This window comes from Saimiri boliviensis, chromosome 8 (assembly GCF_048565385.1).
Source record: "Saimiri boliviensis isolate mSaiBol1 chromosome 8, mSaiBol1.pri, whole genome shotgun sequence".
Classification (NCBI taxonomy): Eukaryota; Metazoa; Chordata; class Mammalia; order Primates; family Cebidae; genus Saimiri; species Saimiri boliviensis.
Genome location: NC_133456.1, coordinates 17,980,560 through 18,000,114, shown reverse-complemented (window position 1 = coordinate 18,000,114; position 19,555 = coordinate 17,980,560). Strand labels below are relative to the sequence as shown.

General features: G+C 37.6%; 1 protein-coding gene across 10 annotated transcripts in view; it reads right to left on the bottom strand.

Moving 5' to 3' along the window:
* The window catches only part of ANO10 (anoctamin 10), a 286,509-nt gene that overhangs the window by 139,554 nt on the left and 127,400 nt on the right, over window positions 1–19,555 (bottom strand). Inside the window, exon 11 of one of the 10 annotated variants that reach the window (XM_039477246.2) lies at window positions 10,288–19,493. The exons of the other annotated variants lie outside the window; for them this stretch is intronic. Coding sequence (XP_039333180.1) covers window positions 19,476–19,493 — 18 coding nt within the window. The 3' untranslated portion in view covers window positions 10,288–19,475. Of the gene's footprint in view, window positions 1–10,287; window positions 19,494–19,555 lie in introns of those variants that run through there. 10 annotated transcript variants of the gene reach the window in all.

Genomic DNA, 19,555 nt, shown 5'->3' with positions numbered 1-19,555 from the left:
TTTCTTCTAGTTTTTAAATTGGTAATATCCAGTTTTGTTTACCTTAATCATACCTAGAGTACTACTTGAACTGTCTGTGGTAAAGAACCAATTTTTAAATTCCCAGTCTATTATGGTCCTACTATCCTATGGACCGAATGCCCTGCTGCACTCAACAAATTCATATGTTAAAGCCATAACTCCCCACATGGCTGTATTTGGAGACAGGGCTTACAGAGGTTATTAATGTTAAATGGGGTTCTAAGGGTGGGGCCATGATATGATAGGCCTACCATCCTTACAAGAAGAGATACCAGTGAGCTTGTGTACACACAAAGAATTGGCCATATTAGAATACAGCAAGATGGTGGCCATCTAAAAGCTAGGAAAAAAGGTCTCAGAAAGGTCTCAGGGTGCCTTATTGGCACCCTGCTTGGATTTTCTATTAAGTTATCCAGTCTGTTTTGTTGTGCAAACTAATGCATACCACATGTGACAAAAATGAGCTTGGCCTCATGCAGATCATCATACAAATTGAGCACTACCCTAACTGGTTTATACCTTGTTCAACAAGATAAGCCCACTGATCGTGTGCTTAAATACTACAATGGTATCAAACTGCCTTAGAAGTTTCTAAATACCTTCCATTTCTGTGCTTATCTCATGGTGGGCTGGTAAAAAAATACTTCATCCAGCACTGGTTTATAGTCTTTCTGTGATTGTTTTAGGAAAAAAATGCAACAGTTAGCTTAAGTACAGAACTTAAAATAAAGGCATGAATTTTAAACACATGTACGCTGCAGAGTGAGGGGAATAATACAGAAGCTCAGGATCCTATCCTATCTGGGCAAGATCCCTTAAGACATTGCAGAATGCAGTTTCTTAAAAATTAACAGCATTGTGCCTTGTTTATAGCATCCCTTTTATTGTTTCTCTTTAGCTCTTCCATCAGTCTCTGTAATCATATCCACAGAGCACATTATGTACAATTAGATTACAAACTCACAGCTGGAGTACACTACTTTTTCAATTGAGAATATATATCAACTCACAAAACAGATACCCTCAAGGTACTCTAACTAAGATGGACAAAGAAATTTATTCTTGTGATCCTGCCACTGAGGGAAGAATCCTCTGGTTGGAATGGGGCACTGTCCAACTTGCTGATGTCCATTCCAGAGGGTCTTTGATGGAACCTAATTCATACATTTGGTTTCATTCTGAGCCATTACTTGTTTGCCTGTTTGTCCCCCTATAAGGTAGCATTCACTTATTTTCAAAAGCTTCATCTAACTAGCCTCTATATCAAGAACAAGAACCATCCTTATCCCTTCACTCATACAGGGGCAGGCCAGAGATCAGCAGAGATCATCATGGTCTCAGGGCAGGATCATACTGATACACAGGTAGGCTACAAGATCATGGGGCATATTTTTTGCAAGCAAGATTGCTGTAAAGTTAACTTTGCTGGCTAACTTTACCTTTTTCTTATGTCCAAGGAAAAGAAGTGTTACTGGTCTTGCTTCTTTTTAGTTCTTGTAACTGTAGGGTTTAATGAGGGAGAGCTAATATAGAACAGAATTTCAGAATGTGGAGGTCCATAGGAATAACCAGTGGCAACCTCCTTGTAGCAGAGATGGCTATCTAGTCACCTAAATCATCTCCTCTTTATTTAGGGCACGGAGCTGGACTACATTTCCCAGCTTCCCAGTGGGTCTTCCCATATGGTCTCCTGATAGCTACATGGCTGACTTCCACAGCCAGTAAAATGTGAGTAGGAGTTACATGTGCCCCTTCCTGGCCTGGTCCATGCAACTTTTCTTCTTGCCATCTTCCATGTCTTCCTTGCTAGCTCTTACATTTAGGTCATTAATCCATTTTTAGTTGATTTTTGTATATAGTGTATGTTAGTCTATTCGGGCTGCTATAAACAAAATACCATAAACTGGGTAATTTATAAACAAAAGAAATTTATTTCTCACAGTTCTGGAGGCTGGGAAGTCCAAGATTGAGGTGCTGGCAAATTTGGTGACTGAAAATCACCATAGCACTGGTGATTAGGTTTCAACATATGAATTTTAGAAAGACAGAAACAGACCACAGCATGGAGTCCAAACTTCATCCTTTTACATGAGGATATCCAAATGCTTGTACCATGTGTTGAAAAGACTATTCTTTCCCCCACTGAATTGTCTCAGAACTCTTGTCAAAAATGAACTGATCATAAAATATGAAGGTTGATTTTTGGATTTTCAATTTGTTTCCATTGATCTACATGCACATTTTTTATTATTTTACTACATGGACATTTTTATGCTGCTGTGATTACTGTAGTTTTGTAATTGGGAAATATGAGTCCTTTGTTCTTTATTTTAAGATCATTTTAGCTATTCGGGGTTCCTTGCATTTTCATATGAATTATAGGATCAACTTGTAATTTTGGAAAATAAGTCAGTTAGGATTTCAAATAGGAATTGTGTTGGATCTATAGTTAGTCTTCCATTTTATTCTTTTTGATGCTATAATAAATGGAATCGTGTTAATTTCACATTTAGTCTGCTTATTGCCAAAGTATAGAAATACAATTCATTTTTGTACATTGTTCTTTTTTTTTGAGACGAAGTTTTGCTCTTGTTGCCCAGGCTGGAGTGCAGTGGTGCGATCTCAGCTCACAGCAACCTCTGCCTCCTGGGTTCAAGTGATTCTCCTGCCTCAGCCTCCTGAGTAGCTGGGATTACAGGCACCCATCACCATGCCCAACTAATTTTTGTATTTTTAGTAGAGACAGGGTTTCACCATGTTGGCCAGGCCGGTCTTGAACTCCTGACCTCGTGATGAACCCGCCTCGGCCTCCCAAAGTGCTGGGATTACAGGCGTGAGCCACTGCACCCGGCCTTAAATTGTTTTGAATGGATTCCTTAGGATTTTCTATTTACATGAGCATGTCTGCAAAAAGAGGTAGTTTTACTTCTTCCTTTCCAATCTAGATGCATTTTCTTGTCTGGTTGCCTTGGCTAGAACTTCCTGGACAATGCTGAATAAAACTGGTAAGTGGTAAGGAAAGGTACCCTTTTCTTGTTCCCAATCTTAGAGAAAAAGAAAGCATTCAATCTTTTACCATTAGGTATGATGTTAACTGCAGGTTTTGCATACACATCATTTATCAGGTTGAAGAAAAGGCATAACTTTTAAAATGCTGCTGACTGTCAAGCCTTTAATGGTATTTATAGGGAAGCCTTATGTTTGAGAGCTAAGTCTGGCCATAAAATGATAAATAATAGAGAACCCCAATCTCTTACTTCTAGGAAAAAATGCTAATTACAGAAAATGGAACTTCACTTGTTAAGATCAAGATGCTCTTGAGACAAATGACATAGTTGAGAAGTTCCAGACATATGAAAAGATGCTCAGCATCAGTAATCATTAGGGAAATGCAAATAGAAACCACAATGAGGTACTACTTCACATCCACTAGGATAGCTATAATTTAGAAAATGGAAAATAAGTGTTGGTGACAATATGGAGAAATTGAAACCCTTGTACATTGCTGATGGGAATGCAAAATGGCATAGCTGCTATTGAAAACAGTTTGGAGGTTCCTCAAAAAATTTAACACAGAATTATCATATGACCCAGCAATTCTACTCCTGGGTATATACCCACAAGAATTGAAAGCAGGAACTCAGATACTTGTATGCCAGTGTTCACTGCAGCATTATTTATATTTGTACTAATATAGCCAAAAGGTGGAAATAGCCCAAGAGTCCATCAACAGAAGAATAGATTACATTCAGTATATGTATAAAATAACATATTATTTAGTCATAAAAAGGAATGAGGTTCTGATACATACTACAATGTGGGTAAGACTTAAAAATATAATGCTAAGTGAAATAAGCCAGACACAAAGGGACAAATAAATGTACTATTTTGCTTACATGAAATGTCTTGAATAGGCAACATCATAGAGACAGACAGTAAAGCAGAAGTTGCCAGGGACTAGGGGAAGGGGGAAATGGAGAGTCATGGCCTGCTGAGTACAGAATTTCTGTTTGGGGGAATGAAAAAGTTTTGGAAATTGATAGTGGTGATGATTGCACAACACTGTGCCTATAACTAATGTTACTAAATTGTACACTTAATATAATTAAAATGGCAAATTATTATTTTACCACAATAAAAAATATTTTAAAAAGAAGCTCTACGTCTATTTCCGCATCTACACTTTAACAATCTTTATGATCACAGCAATATTTTGGTGTTCTTTTCTAGGAATACCCTGTGACTTTCATCACGTCCTTGCATACATAACACAAGATCCTCTTAAGTCTTGTGACTATTCATTTACCTACAAACCAAGAGGTTTACACAATTTTATGCATTAGGGATCTGTCACTTCACTGCAGTTATATAGAAAAGTGTGTTCTGCTCTCTGTCTTTGAAAGTTTTGATGCTGGAAATCTACCTGAATCAAGCAGGGTTTTTACTTGCAAGCCAAATACCAATTCTGCTTTATTTGGGCAAAGAAAGGGTTGGTTAAGAGGTTATCAGGTAGTTCATATGCCCTCTAAAAGGTCTAAAGAACCAGGCTGAGCAGTCATACAGTGAGGAGCAATGTCCAAAGTCACACCTAGAACTGGTCCAGCAAGGATACCATAGGGTAGATGAGCTCACCTAGGGACTGTGTACAACATAACATTATTGACATAGCACTACCACAGCCACTGTCAGCAGAGTGGATTCTGCATGGTACCTATGTCTTGGGGTCCAAAAGCTTCCAGTTCAAAGTTTAGGGTAAAAGGTTATTACTGGCTCAGTATAGATCATGTGCCCATGTCCATTCCCTAGAAGCAAGGGAGGTTGGAAAGGGAGTACCTGCATTATCAGCTTCTATAGTAGGAGGAGGCATCTGGCACGAGGTCAGAGATTGTCTGGACACAGGAAAGAGATTTAGATGTTCAGTGATAAATAAGACGACTCATGTACATTACACCAGGTCTTTCAGGCAAACTGAAATAAACCAACCTGTCAATTTAAGCTAAGTATGCTTGGAAAAGGGGTTTCAGCAGAGGAAACAGCACAACCTACTATACCAAGTAAGCAAGAGCTCAGTCCATTGGAGGAGTCATATGAGCTGAGTATTATTAAAGTGGAGAGAGGAGAGCAGTGGAAAGAGCTGCATGATTTCATGAAGGGCCTGCAAAGCCATACTAAAATCTGGACTTTAATCCTGAAGATGGCAGAGAGGCAGTAAAGACTTTTAAAGGAGGGTGTAAGATCAGATTTGTGTTTCAGAATAGTCATTTTAGCAGGAGAATGGATTAGAAACCATCAAGACTGGGGAGCCTGGATGCCAGTTAAGAACATGTTATACTGGAGCAACTCAGGCAAGAAATAATGAGGGCTTACCCTAAGGCTATGCACAAGAAACTGAGTGGAGAAGAAATGGGTTAAATGAAACAACCACCTGGACAGTAGCTGTTTGAGTGTGGAGAATGAGCGTGATTAACCCCAAGTTCTGGTTAAGACTAGATGGATGGTGGTAGATGAACTCAGCTTTGGATTGCTGACTTTGAGACATTCAAGTGAAGGCAACCTAGGCAAATTATACAATACACACATAGATGTCCAATGGGAAGTGTTAGGAGTAAAAGTAAAGCAGGCCATGGAGTAGGCAAGCTCACCCAGGGGCTACAGAGGAGGTCATGGGATAGATGAGCTCATCCAGGGGCTACAGTGGAAGTAGAAGTCATGGGGTAAACAAGCTCACCCAGGGGCCACAGTGGAAGCCACAGGGTAGATGAGCTTACCTAAGAGCTACGCCATGGAGTAGATGAACTCAGGGGCTCCAGTGGAAACCATGGAGATGAGCAGGTGAGTTTAACCAATGATTGAATGAAGAAGAGAAGAGGATTGGGAAGTAACCTTAAGAAAGAATAGCCCAGGAAGAAGCTCATGAACAGGCTCAAGGGTGAATAGCCAAAGAGGAAACAAATCTACCATAGAAGGAATGACTTTCTAGAATAACTGAGTCATTTGCTTCACAGAAGCACCATACATGGATCATGTTATTCATTCTCCCATGCTTTTGTTCCAGCAGTTCTCACACAGATAATAATGCAATTTCCAGTATCTATACAGGTGGTAGAAACATGGTTCTAATTAAGAGTACTTTTTCTACCCAGTTTTAAAGACTTGGGTTCTTGGTGGAGCGAAACATTCAAAGAAAAGTTTAGGCAACACTTTTGTCAAGTTGTCAACTCAATTCCCTTTAACTCCCTCTACCCCACCTTTCCCACGTAGATCCTGAGAACTATCTGTAAGCAGTAACTGCAGCATAGCTGCAGCAGTTCCTGCATTTACAGTTCACCCCACAACATTCATCTGGCCTGACCCTAGAGACCAGGAAGATCTCCCCAAGATGCTCCCTTCCTTCTCCAAGTACCCTGTGTAATAATTATGTGTGGCGCAGTTGGGGCAGGTGAGAAAGGGGGAGGGAAAGGGAACATGGATTTCCTCAAGCAGATGATTCACTGAACTGGGTTTCTGGTCCACCCAACTGCCCATTGGGCTCCTCTTGCCTGTTTCACAGGCAGGACAACAAACAAATTTGGGCTCTTCTGCCAAAACATAGACCTCTTCCAGCATCCTTTATCTCAATAACTGGCCCTCCTCCACCCAAGCCAGAAACCTACATCGCTCACGATATTCCCTCTCCCCTAACACACAGTATGTCCAGCACATCACTGAGAACTCCGAATTCTACTTTCAGTACATGCCTCTCCAGAAGAGCCACTGCCTGTTCTGTTCCAATATACCAGGATCCTCCCTAGAACCACTGCAGTTACCGCCTAACTCACTGACACTTCCGACCCCTCTTAAACATCCTTCACACTGGGCATGAATAAGAACCATCCTCCATGTTGAGCAAGACAAGGGTTGTTTTGGTTTTTCAAACTGTAAATGTGTTGAGGTCATCACCACAGCCATACTCCCACCCTTTCCCCACCCTGATCAATGACTGCCCAGGACTCTTAAGTGAAGAAAAAGTATCCTCGATGTGGCCTGTGCAGCCAGGTCGTCTGGCCTGTGTCCTCTCTAGCCTCACATCACATTCTCCCCTGCATCCTCATAGCTCTGGGACTCCATACTGCCTAGGCAGGCTATCTTCTGAGCCCAAAGCATTCCCTCTACAGTCCCTCATCGCCATCTCTCACTTTAGGCTCCATGTTATTGGCTACCTCTCCTCAGAAACACCTTCTTTCAGACTCTGAACGAGGTCATGCTCCCCTACTCTAAACTCAACCCTTTTACATCTATCTGAAAGACTATCTGGTGCTTTGTAGCCATGCTAGATGAAGCTCCAAGGCCGGCAACCATGCCTGCTTCTGTTTAGCCTCGGCACAAGGTGTGAGCACCCAAATATCTGCTAGGTGAGCACCCCCATGAAGCACAGTCAACCCTATAGTCAGAGGCCAATCAACTTCCCTTCTCAGCATCACAAAGTACTTTCACCATATTTGGTGGGAAGAAGTAATGTAAAGGGAATAGTTATTAGGCAGGAAAAGATGTTTTGTCTCTCTTCTTTCCTCTTTTCAAGTTCCTAAAATAAATTTGCAAGTGGTGGTGAAGGGAGTTGATGCATTTTGAAAGAGCAGTGGCCCAGTTTTTAAATTTGCTCCTCTCCATTCTAAGTTTTCCTCCTTCTGTTTTCAATATCAAAATGCCATCAATTTATGAGAAATCTAATGACGGTTGGTCACTTCGGACCTCAGATTTTCTGGAAATCAGTCCTTCCAAATCCAAGGATCTGCTGCCACTGTAATTTACTTGCATCATCTCTCCACTTTGGATTTATTTATTTGTTTTGCAACATAGTCATTACTCTATCTTCAAGTGACAACATTTAATATATTCTAGCAAATTCGCATAATATACTTAGAAAGTAAGTATTAAGTAAAAATAGTCATTAAATGCAGTACACTTAGAGAAATAAAAGCACTTGAATGATGAAAATGATGAAATTTTAAAAAGACTGCCAACTTATTTCTTTAGTCAGGGACATGACTAACATATGGACTGTAAAATTACCTTGCCCATTTTAGATTCACTTTCAGAATTAGCAACATGTTAAACATGTTAATTGTCCTGTTCAGTCACCAAATCTTTAAATATTTTTATATTTTATTAATCTCTCTAATCAACCATTATTTTGACAAGTTCTTCACCGGATTTAGGTATGCAACATGTATGATTATTTTTGAGACACTAGAAACAGGGCCTCTGTGGAGTTCTGAAGTTCCCTGGCAGCCACAGAGAAGCATCAGTATGCACGCCCACATGGCAACATGGAGGATTCACTGACCAGGGGAAACAACTGTTAAAAGAGCACCAGAGTTGGGAAACAGTTTCAACATCCTGAGACGACTGAAAATATATCAAGGGAATGCACAGTATAACATAGACAGAATTTAAAGGGGCAAAACTAAATGGCAATAGATGTCAGGAAAGTGGTTATTTTGGGTTGGTAGTGACTAGGAAGAGCATGAAGGGGCTTCTGGTAAAATGTACTATGTCTTATGAATATGCTCACTTCTTGACACTTCATTGAGCCTGACATTCATAACCAGTATCTGTATCTATGCTACACTTTAATAAGCAGCTCCTTAAAATATTTTGAATATTTACTTAAGATATCCTATAAATATTATAGAATATAGCATCTATATTCTTATTTTAGCCCTACTTTAATCAGTAATAATAGCAGAGGTCCCTTAAGTTCTCTTAGGGTCTAAAATAATTTCTAGTCTACTGGTTAACTTCAATAATAATGGAAAAACAGTATATATTTACAAATTCAAACATACACATGTATATATGTATATATATGGTACATACAATGGCTATAATACACACACACCCCATGCTTCTCTTTGGTCACTTGAGGCAAAGTTATACCAGATTTAAATCACAGATTTATGGATTCATCTGTGTAAATGGATTTCTGGGAAAGATTTTCACAATGTGTCCAATGGCTGTTTGTATATTTATACAAATTTTATTTCAATATGCCCCTTATCCAATTAAACTATTACAATATTTCCAGCATGCTCCATACAGATGCTATGTTAGAGGTTTACTAATATGTTAACAAGAACACATTTTGTAGTGAACTAGGTATAAGTCAGAATAAGTATGATAACTCAAATAATATAAAATATGCTGTATACTAAACAGAAGATGAAGTACTCTTTAGTTCATATATGACTATATTTAAATTGCCTGAAAATACCAAAATGAATTCATTTTTTTCTAGATATAAAAACATTATTACATAGTTCTGGAGTTCTGGGTTCTTATAAGGCAGAGGCATCTAAATCCAAATCTCTCCATATATACTCAAAACCAAAACCAAAAAGATCAATAGGAAGAGAACAAAAACTAAACATTCCTCATACCTACAACATTAACTAGGAGATAGGGAATGGCATGAACTCTGTGTTACATGAAAATAGGGAGCTAAACACCCAAATCCAGCAAGACTAGCTCCACAGCCCACACCTAAGCGGCAAGTCAAGTCAGACACTGTGAAAGAGAGGGAAATAGAGATCTAGGAATATTGGAACACAGATAAAGTCACCCCCAGAAAAAGAAATTTTCACTGAGAAAATGTCTGTGAACTGATAGATCAGAGATTTTCTGGAAAATCAAAAGGAGGGAGTTTGAAAATGCACAGAATCACATGTGGTAGTTTTAGGAAGGCACCATTTTGTGGGAAGGATGGGGAGAAAAGATTATAGGGAAGGCTCAGGTATCTCCTGGAGGCTGATGATTACGAGAAAGAAGAAAGAAAAAGATAGAAAATAACAGTCCTAAAGACACAAGAACAATACTCCCGCCTCTCACTACCAAGAAGATACTTGTTAAAGAAACATTTTACTATACCAGGAGAAAAGAGTGCTCTGAAACTAAAACACTCAGTAAGCTACCCCAAAACTCCTTATCCTTTTCAATAAGAATACTATTGCTAGTCTGGGAAAATTTCAAAATGGAAAAAAAAAAAAAAAAAAGACAGATAACATCTGTACAATGTTACTATGAAAACAAAGCATGCATTGAGAATCAAAATATTTCCATTTTTGGTTTTGTTCCTCAACAACATAAAGCAAACAAAAACCCATCAAACAAAACATAACCAAATGAAAATTATAACTCAATAATCAAAACTGAATTAAATAACCTTAAATAAGCATTTAGGAACATGAAAAAAACTTAAAATGGGAAGTAAAAAACTCAGATCAAAAATATCTAACAAAATGAAAGATGTGAAATGAAAGTGACTAAACTCAGTAAAGAAAATGAAAAAGAAAACAAAATCATCTTAGAAATAGTGATAAATTACAAAGTGGCAAAGGAGAAAGTACCCAAATGAAAATATAATAAGGGACACTGCACTGGGGTCTGTCGAGTGGAAATAGGGGAGGGACAGCAGGGGGTAAGGAATTGGGGAGAGACAGCATGGGGAGAAATGCCAGATATAGATGATGGGGAGGAAGGCAGCAAATCACACTGCCATGTGTGTACCTATGCAATAATCTTGCATGTTCTTCATATGTACCCAAAAACCTAAAATGCAATTAAAAAAAAAAGATAGCACATACCTGTGGTACCCAATAAATAAATAAATAAATAAGGGACACTGCAGAAAGGCTTGAAAAACCAAGAGTACAAAAATAAAAGTAAAATAAAAGTATATGTCAAAATGAAAAAAATGATAAGGAAGACAGGCTAAGAAGATCCAACATTCATATAGATAGAGACTGTGAGAAAAAAAAAACAATAGAACACAATATTTAAAACTGTAACCTACCAGCCTGGGCAACATGGTAAAACCCCATCTCTAGACAAATCAGCTGAGCATGGTGGTGTGTGCCTGTTAGTCCCAACTACTTGGGAGGCTGAGATGGAAGGTCTGCTTAAGCCCTAAAGGTGGAGGTTGCAGTTAGCTGGACTGCATCACTGTACTCCAGCCTGGGCAACAGAGCGAGACCCTATTTCAAAAAAAAGCACAGAAGCCAACAAAAAAAGCCTTGTAATTTAAGAAAATGTTCCAGAAGCAAAAGAAAGCCTGAAACTACATTTGAAAGGGCTCGTGTGTATCTGTGATCTAAACCAATCAACTTTGAGACATATTCCTATAAAATAATTACACTAATATTAAACACTTGGGCCTCCACACAAAATGGTGAAGTCACTCACTAAAGGAAGGAAAGAAGATTCACATCACAGTTTGACAGCAACAACACAAGACAACAGTGGAGGAGATTTTTTAAGGAACTTCAAGAACTTTGAGCCAACATATTTTAAAATCCAGCCAGTTGTCCTTCAAGTATACATGGTATAGAACCTAATACAGAACTTATGTTCAAGAACTTGAGAACTCTTCCTGAGAAATCTTTTGCTACTCAAAGTGGGGTTCATGGCCCATAGCATCTATACCATTTGGAATTTGTTAGAAGTGGGAATCTAGGCCCTGCCCAACAGGTCCAGGTGATGAGTATGCTCATTATTGTTTGAAAACTGCTATACTGAAGAACATGATCATAGAACAAAGAGGGGAAAGGGAAAAGTTTGGCAAGATGACTAATGGCAAGCAACAAAGAGATTTACACATATCTAGAACTAAAAAAGATATATGTAAATGGTAAATATTCTGACAAAGTAGAAATAGTACAATTGAAATAATGAGAGGAGAGAAAAAGGAGAAAAGCAGAATACATTGTCAAGTAGATAACATATAATAAAGGATATTATTTTAAACTGACTAACTAAATAGTGGAAATCTAAGTAAAAACAAAGGAAATTAGGGCATCATAGAACATAAAACTATAGAGGTACAAAACAAACTTTCCTAAATCTGCTCCCCACCGAGGAAAGAAACATGGTATGTATAACACAATACCAGAGTACATATAATATAAAATATGATAAAGTCGAGACCAAACATATTCTGCATCTCAATTAATGCAAATGAGCTTAAGATACTAATTTTAAAAAAACCCTCGAACTTTCTTGCAAAACAAAACCCAATTCTATGCTGTACACAAGAGATACAGACTGACTCAGAAAGGCTAAAAATAAAGATATACTAAGGAAAAATAGAAATTAAGAAGATACGGGATATAATCCTATTATCAGACAGAGTAGAATTAAGGGCTAAAAGCATTAAAGAAATATTTTTATAATCTCAAAGATTATAAAATTGAAAATGTAGCAGTTATAAATTTCTATGAACCAAATACAACAGTAACTACATTTATAAATCACAAACTACAGTAGATGCTTTCTAACAGGAATACACCTGAATAGGAGACTGAATACACTTGAATAGGAGACTAACAACACTCTTTTTTTTTTTTTTTTTTGAGACGGAGTTTCGCTCTTGTTACCCAGGCTGGAGTGCAATGGCGCGATCTCGGCTCACTGCAACCTCCGCCACCTGGGTTCAGGCAATTCTCCTGCCTCAGCCTCCTGAGTAGCTGGGATTACAGGCACGCGCCACCCTGCCCAGCTAATTTTTTGTATTTTTAGTAGAGACGGGGTTTCACCATGTTGATCAGGATGGTCTCAATCTCCTGACCTCGTGATCCACCCGCCTCGGCCTCCCAAAGTGCTGGGATTACAGGCTTGAGCCACCGTGCCCGGCTACAACACTCTTAAACCAAGAAAAGTGGACAAAAAGTAAGCAGTAATTTAAAAGATCTGAACATTATGTTTAACAGGGTAGAGGTTATATAGATTACATATTTCTTATATAAAATATATAGCCTATATATTATACATACATTTTATATATACTATATATAACCCATAAAGGTTTTATATATATGCATATATAGGTATATAATAGGTATGTAGTAGTCTCTTTATCCATAGTTTCACTTTCCACAGTTTCAGATACCCATGGTCAACTGCAGTTGAAAAATATCATAGCATTTTGAGAAAGAGACAGAGAGAGAGAGAGAGAGAGAGAGAGAGACCCCACATTCACATAACTTTTATTAAAGTATATTATTATAACTGTTCTATTGTTATTAATCTCTTACTCCTAATTTATCAATAATTTACCAATTGTCATAGGTATGCATACATAAAAAAAAATAAACATAGTGCATACAGAGTTCAGTACTATCCACGGCTTCAGGCATCCACTGGGAGTCTTGGAACCATCCTTTGCAGATAAGCAGAGACTAATATACACTAATATGTATATGTGTGTGTGTGTATGTGTGTGTGTACAAATAAAACACTACACACTGATAACAGAGGCTATACGTTCTCCTTGGGCACACACAGAATATTCAAAAACCTAATCCTATTTTGGTCACAGAAAAAGCCTTGATCTCAAAAAGCATGTTATGTATTTAAAAGGTCAAACTTGGGCATTCTTTTAACTAAAACCTGAATGTGTAATATTACTAATACATTGTAGGCAAAAAGACAAAAACTAACTCTATGGTCATCAGTGGAGGTATTCTAACTTTCAAGTATGTCTACATGCTACATAGCTAATACTTCAACTATTTTGAAGACAAAACAAAATAATAGATCTTCAAGAACCAACCTACATTTTTAAGCAAACTCTTTTACTTTGGAGAAATGTATTTAACACTCTTTAAATTACAAGTTCTGGCTGAATCTTTATCCAAAGAATTCACCAAGATCTATGTCACCTTAATAGTGGTTTGTACATTATTCCAGCTTTTCCAAATTATTTTGTGAGAATAAAGGTAAAATAAGGAATTCTCATGATTCAGATAAAATTATCTTCTCATATCTATGGCAGAGTTTCTTCTTGCATCAATATTTTAAAATATAAAATGAAAAGCTATAGTATTGCACTTTTGGTTTCTTATTGGTATAAAAAAATAAATATATAGGTCTCTAAAATGAAAATATAATATGTGATCTCACACCTGTAATCCCTTCCACTTTGGGAGGCTGAGGTGGGCAGATCACTTCAGGTCAAGAATTTGAGACCAGCCTGGCTAACATGGTGAAACCCCATCTCAACTAAGAAACACAAAAATAAACCAGGCATGGTGGTGAGTGCCTAAAGTCCTAGCTACTCAGAAGGCTGAGGCAGGATGATCACCTAAGCCCAGGGGGTGGAGGTTTCAGTGAGTCAAGATGGCGCCATTGGCCACTGCACTTCAACCTGGGTGACAGAGCAAGACCCTGTCTCCAAAAAAAAAAAAAACCCCATAATCATAAAAGAGCCAAGAGCATTGTCACAAGCTCAGTGATGCTTCATCCAATAAACAAAAACCATCTTCACTCATCACCCTGCCCACATTCCCAAGCAGCAACCTGCCGATTCATCTGTCAGCCCTAAGTACGACATCAACTGTACCTTGCCAACAAGGAGAAGAGTAGAATCACAAGCAGCTAGGATGCAAGTGTCACATATTCCCCTAAAGCTCTTAGTAATGCAAAGGGATAAACGTCCAATAGTCAAAAGGTCAAAGGACTCAGACCATCTAAATAAAGACGCAATTGTCACTGATGCTTTGATAACTGCAAATGCTATACCTTCACTTAAACTTCTCATGTTTCATGGCTTAAAATTCTTTCCAAGGATTAGGAGAGAAAAAGCCATCATCACTGCCTTGTCATCCTTGCTCAGTTTAGAACTAATTTTATACTAAATATGAAAATGCAGGTAGGTGTGTACATGCAGGGAGGAGCAGACAGAAATACTCTAACTAGGTCCTTGGAAATCCCAATTTTCATAAAGGAGGCTATACTACCATTCATCCAGTATAATAGTGATTCCTGACTGACTCCCACAGACCTATCTTTATTTGCAGAGATACACAAAACTCTCAAAACAAAATTAAATTGTTTTTTATATAATAAAATTGACTTTTTGGTGTCTAGTGTTATGAATTTTAACACATGTATAGTTTCATATAACCAACACATAATCAGGTACAGAACAGTTTCATCACCCACCAAAAATCTCTCATGCCATATCTTTATAGTTAAATGAAGCAAAATTAATTTTAATTTACATTATTTTAATGCTTTTTCCCATAAAAGAGTAACGCAAAACAACAACAGCAATCTCCCCAAAACACCTAGGAATCCACAACCCAGAAATTCAAATACAAAATGATATGGTAAGATTTATGTATGCTCAGTTCCTTTCTCAGTCTTAAGTAAGGCAGGGAACTCATGTAAAGCACATGCCCTGTTCTAAAAGCATGATTCTTTACTTGGTCATCCCTGTTCTGCACAGGACAAACGTTCTCTACTCTCTGTCTTTGTGGTCTCTATGGCAAAGCCAAGACCTAAATCCAGAAGAAGCTCAATAATACCTCTCCTTTCCTCCAGGCAAGATAGAGCCCAAGACTTCATCAAAACAGTTGGTAAAGACTCAAACAAGAAACGAGCTGTTAGCAGAAAAAAAAATGGTAGCACATTTCAGATGATGGAAATGAAAAGTATGTTGTCAAGCAAAACCGTGAAAGCTGAGACACATGTAAGGGTTGGGGAGAAAAGGTGATGTAGAAGAAAATGAGAATGAGAAAGGAGCTAAAACAGGAAAGTTAAGGCAATTTCATTCAAAGAACCATATCACTGAGGCTAAGCCATGCCCCTGCCTCCAAGTATCTCTCCTCAAAATAAATTATTTGAAGTAGAATTTGTAGGTCAAATAGTATACTTATATCACATTTAAGTTTTATGGAGCTTATTTAAAAAATGCTCAAAATCTCCCTAATCCAATGTACTTTTCAGTGAGTTATACTACTAACAAATTCTTATTCCATAGTTGCACAATTATCTATTTAAACAAGCTTTGGCATTAGGAACAGTAAAGAAATTCATTCTTACTTAAAAAACTGTAATAAATGCACAAATAGCAACTTAGCTTTGACCCCAGTCCAGTCCCAGTAATATCCCTGGCAAAAAGCAGGACAAAAATATTTGTTATTCATAAACAGCTCTTGTTCTTGATAAATGACAGGTGAAACTGATCCAAATCTGAAATAATAAGCACACCAATCACTTTACTTCAACCTGTCATTTATTCATGATGCAAGAATTTCTCTTATTCTGAAAAGGTCAAACCACTTTGTAAAATACCATTCAAGTCATAAATTCCAAAGTTCAATAGCACCAGAGGTCATCTTACATATGGATTCCTTTACATTGAAAATTTTGTTTCCTGACAACAGCATTCTCATTTGTACTAAACAACTAAGTGTAAAACAAAGTCACTAAATTCTGCTTATGAACTAGTATTTATGAATTATCATTATTACATATACTTGTTTATCTGCGCATTAAATATGCCTGGAAGCAAACATAAGAAACCAATCACACTGGCTGCCGCCACAGAAGGGAATTTGTTGACTAGGAGACAGAAGTAGAGGATTCTTATCATTGTGCTTTTGATCCTTTTGAGTTTTGAATCATGTAAATGCATTACTATTCAAAGAACACACAAAATTTAAATAAAGAAGATAATTATTTCTGTAACAGAATACCTTTCTAGTTTGCACATGCTGTCAGCTAACAACCAAAAATGAAACGATCAAAAGACATGAGGCAGGCCACCATGGTCCACACGGGAGGTATATATGGGAGAGAATGATTTCTTTAAAAATTTGATTAAATGTTACATTTTAGAAGACAAAGTGCTAAGTAGGAATGCTTGGGAATGATTCTTTCTCCCAATTGTTGAAATGGCCATCTGAATGCCTTCTGTTTTCAGAACTCTGTTCATGTGCATGTGAATGTATGTGTGTGTGTGTGTGTGTGTGTGTGTGTGTGCCCATGTGAGAGAGAAAAACAGGAGAGAGAAAGAGACAGAGAGAGAGAAGGGGTTGGGGGGAGGGAGGGGGGAGCAGCCATGTCTCTGTAGAGTATAATTCTCTAACTCAGACAACACTCCTGACAACACCAATACACAGAACCCAAGGGTAAAAGCCACCTCTCTGCAGAAAAGTCCTGCACCCCTACCCACTATCCCAACATCCACCTGGAAATAGCCAGAATAAGGCAGTGGAGCATGACAGTTTGAGAGTCAGGATGGGAGCAACACAGCAGGACTGCTCCTGCTCAGTAGCAAAAATGCTATCCAAACCTAACAACTATGTTAGAGAGGAGAGAACCATGTATTTAATTATAGTGCTGCAAACCAGTGCAGGTCAAAGCACTACTTGTTAGCAGCCCACCAATGAGAGATGACTTGTACCAGAATGTAAATCAACTGTGTCACTAAGCACACTTAGAACTCTGCTGACTTTTTTTTTTTCTTTTCTTTTTTTTCTTTTTTGAGACAGAGTCTCTGTCACCCAGACTGAAGTGCAGTGGTGCGATCTCAGCTCAATGCAACCTTCGCTTCCCAGGTTCAAGCGATTCTCGTGCGTCAGCCTCTAGAGAAGCTGGAATTAGCATACACCACCACACCTGGCTAATTTTTGTATTTTTAATAGAGATAAGGTTTTGCCATGTTGGCCAGGGAGGTCTCCAACTCCTAACCTCAAGTGATCCGCCTGCCTGGACCTCCCAAGTGCTGGAATGATAGAAGTAAGCCACCATACCTAGACATTCTTAATGAAGGAAGCAGTATGTTGATTTACATTTTAGCATGAGCTCCTTATCTTACTGTGAACTACTAACAGTTCTCAGAACAGCACAGTGTGAGCCACAGTTAGGGTAGCACTGGGAGTATAAATGATAGTAAATTTTAATAACAAAGTGACAAAGACAACAGGGAGAAAAATCCTGAAAACCCAAATTCCATTAATATCAGCTACTGTGCAAACTAATAACTAAGATATCAGTTGATACAGGCGTTAAAGATTAAGTCTCTAAGTCTTCCCAAAGACTTTAAAGATTATTTCTCTTGAAAAAGAATGAATACACAGGACTTGGCACTCTAGTTTTGAAAGGTTGTTGTCCCTCATTTTAAAGTCCTTACAAGATAAGTACTGACAGATGTTTGTTATCCAATTGATAAGGCAACTTTCACTTGGACCATAATCACACACTTTCTAGTCTTTTGTATTTTAAAAACTCTTCTTCGGCTTAAACTCTTAAAAAGTGTCTTGGCTTAGGATACTTTGTAGATTATTTAAACATTCCTGATAAAAGTAAAACACAAAAGTAAATTCAACATTCCAAGTTATTTAAAATGCTTCTTTTAATTTGAAATTATTTCTTTAAAAAGTACCAAATGGAAACTACATATTTATTAAACTTGTATTTATTAATAACTTTATTATTAATAACTGATATCAACCTTGATCCTTCACTCCTTAGAGCACTAGAATTCTCAGTCACTCCCACTGTGCCACTTCCCATTGCCCTTCTGCAAATCTGGCTGATTCTAGAAGCACATGAATACCCTGTGCCCTCAAAAGAGTTACCAGCAGTGGTATATTATTTTCTACCAGTCATTTGCATTTATGCACATGACCTACATTTTGAAAGTCTTAAACATAAAACAATAGATCATTTTTGTTCTTAAGTTCGATCAGTGAATTCTCAAATTTATGAGAATGATGCCTCACCTCATTAATTTCCTCTCACCAGCAAAACAATACTCAAGACCAGCAGCTCCTTTTATGGTAAAATGAATTTAAGAAGGGGTAGGGTGGTGTTCAAAGAAAATCATAAAAGCCCTCTTCTTTTGCTCCTTTCAGCAATGTCCGTAAACATTCAATAATAAGATCTTATTTGGAGTTTGAAAAGAGCCATTTACTATATAAAATTAAATTTTAGATTAACTGGTTTTAGGTTGTTGCTAATTTTGAAAAAGAAAAAAAAGCTACTTTTTTCATCTTGTAAATATGTCCTAAGCCACAAAAGATATTTTAAGGCATTGTTTCAATAAGTTTTTATTCATTTTAAAATTTATCTTTTAACTTACAAAGAAAATCCCTCATCTTGATGTAGAGCACTTTCAGTTTTAATAAATGCACCCACCTGTGAAGCCATCATTATAATCAAGATACAGAACAATTTCATCACTCAAAAAAAAACAAAACAAAAAAAAAACAAAAAAAAACAAAACAAAAACGCCCTCACCTCTCACTTTACTCTTAATCCTTGGTAATCATCCTCAGTTAAGTTTTAATGTCCAAATGTAGACTAGATGCATATTACGGCAATCTCTGAACAAATTTAATAGCAAAGAGAAGACTACCAAGAGCTCTACCCGTCACCTTGCTCATATGTCTGTTGTACACACTCAGTGGGTAAAAGGCTTATAGGCTGGGGAAGAGTATCATTGATATATTAGAGAGCTGCTCTTTACTTGGGTTTCCTTTTCTACAACTGACTAACATAAAAGAATATCGACAAACTGTATTCTTTCTGCTCATATCTCACCTTCTTTTCGATGTGAAATATTCCCTCAACCTGAGTTCCTTGTGCACCAATGACCACATCACAGGCTTAATTATTAGCACAGATGGTGTCAATTAGTTCTGTGTGAAGTGCTGAAATGGAAAGGATAATAGAAGCATTACAACCTTCCTAAAAATGGTCACAGCTGGGATCC